Source organism: Crocodylus porosus, unplaced genomic scaffold (assembly GCF_001723895.1).
Source record: "Crocodylus porosus isolate Cpor-Errol unplaced genomic scaffold, CroPor_comp1, whole genome shotgun sequence".
In the NCBI taxonomy this organism is placed as follows: Eukaryota; Metazoa; Chordata; order Crocodylia; family Crocodylidae; genus Crocodylus; species Crocodylus porosus.
In genome coordinates, this window is record NW_017728886.1 from 4,432,167 (window position 1) to 4,433,415 (window position 1,249).

Sequence of the window (1,249 nt, forward strand, 5' to 3'; positions counted from 1 at the left end):
TTCTTTACTCCCTGGGGCCGATGCCAGCCTGGGCGGTGTCCAGCAGCCCGTCACTCGACACCAGGAACAGTATGCTGGCTGCTCTTATTGCACATTGTGCGAGTCAAGGACCTTGTGTTTTGGAGGAGGCTGGAGAGGGGAAGAGGGGGTGGGACACGTATTTCTCTAAAGCTTCCAAATATTTCTAGTCTTTTTTTTCCCCTCCCAAGTTCATTTCTTTCTAACTGAAGCCTCTTGGCAGTGTTGCCTGAAGCTGTGGTTTATGAAGTTCTGGGTTAAGGAATAGATCTAGGGAGCTGCATATATCCTGGGTTGTTCCCTATGGAGAAAAGCTCCCCAGATCTCTGCTTTTGGCATCAGCTTGACGCGCTAGAACGCGTGAATGGGGATAGCCGTTTTGCTTGCGCTGACTAGATCTCTGCTCTTTCTTTCCCTTTTCCCCCCATGCCCTATTCCTTTCGCAGGCTGACTGGGAATGAACCCCTGACCATCCTCCCTCTGACCTCAGAAATGGAGGAAGCTGCCGTCAAGGCCCACTACAAAGTGTGCGACCGCCTGAAGCTGGAGAAAAAGCAGCGCAGGATGTGTCGGCGGGACCCCGGGGTGGCCGAGACCCTCATGGAGGCCATCAGCATGAGTGCCCTGGAGTGCCAGTACCAGTTCCGCTTCGAACGGTGGAACTGCACGCTCGAGGGGCGCTACAGGGCCAGCCTGCTGAAGAGAGGTAAGCCCCAGGGATCGGGGGCCTATGGCCATGGACTGGTAGGTTGAGTTGCAAAGGGCCGGCCCCCCCCCATTGCAAAGGGTCGTATCGATGATTTCATGCTAAATCATCAGACTGAAGGCGCTGCCTCCAGTCCCCTGTGTTAACAGGCAGTTGTTACCGAAGGAGTCTTCATTTCCAACCCTTTCCTGCAACAAGGGATGCCGTTGCATGCTCTGTGCTGCTCGGAGCAAAGGAGATGAGGGCACTGCTGCTGCAGAAGAAGGAGGGAAATAGTTGTGGTGGAATCGTGTTCCCACTGTGAGGATGTGCCTACCTGCTTTTTTATTTCCCGAAAGGAAAAATAAGGTTGAGGTTGGTTTTTATTTTTATTTTTAGCAGAGAGAAATTTTTACCGTGTTTCTCTCTTTTGGGGGTCTTCTTCCTAGAGCAGAAGCTGGGTGAGGAGAGAGCATGCACTGGGAGTTACTCTACCGTGTAGGAAGGGAGAAAATGTCTTCACAAGTGAGTTCTAGTTTCTCTAGC

General features: G+C 52.3%; 1 protein-coding gene across 1 annotated transcript in view; it reads left to right on the top strand.

Annotated features, from left to right (window-relative positions):
* The first annotated feature begins 429 nt into the window (after positions 1-429).
* Positions 430-1,249, top strand: part of WNT9A (Wnt family member 9A) — a 23,978-nt gene continuing 23,158 nt past the window's right edge. The window contains exon 1 of the mRNA XM_019529553.1: positions 430-724. Coding sequence (XP_019385098.1) covers positions 445-724 — 280 coding nt within the window. The 5' untranslated portion in view covers positions 430-444. The remainder of the gene's footprint in view (positions 725-1,249) is intronic.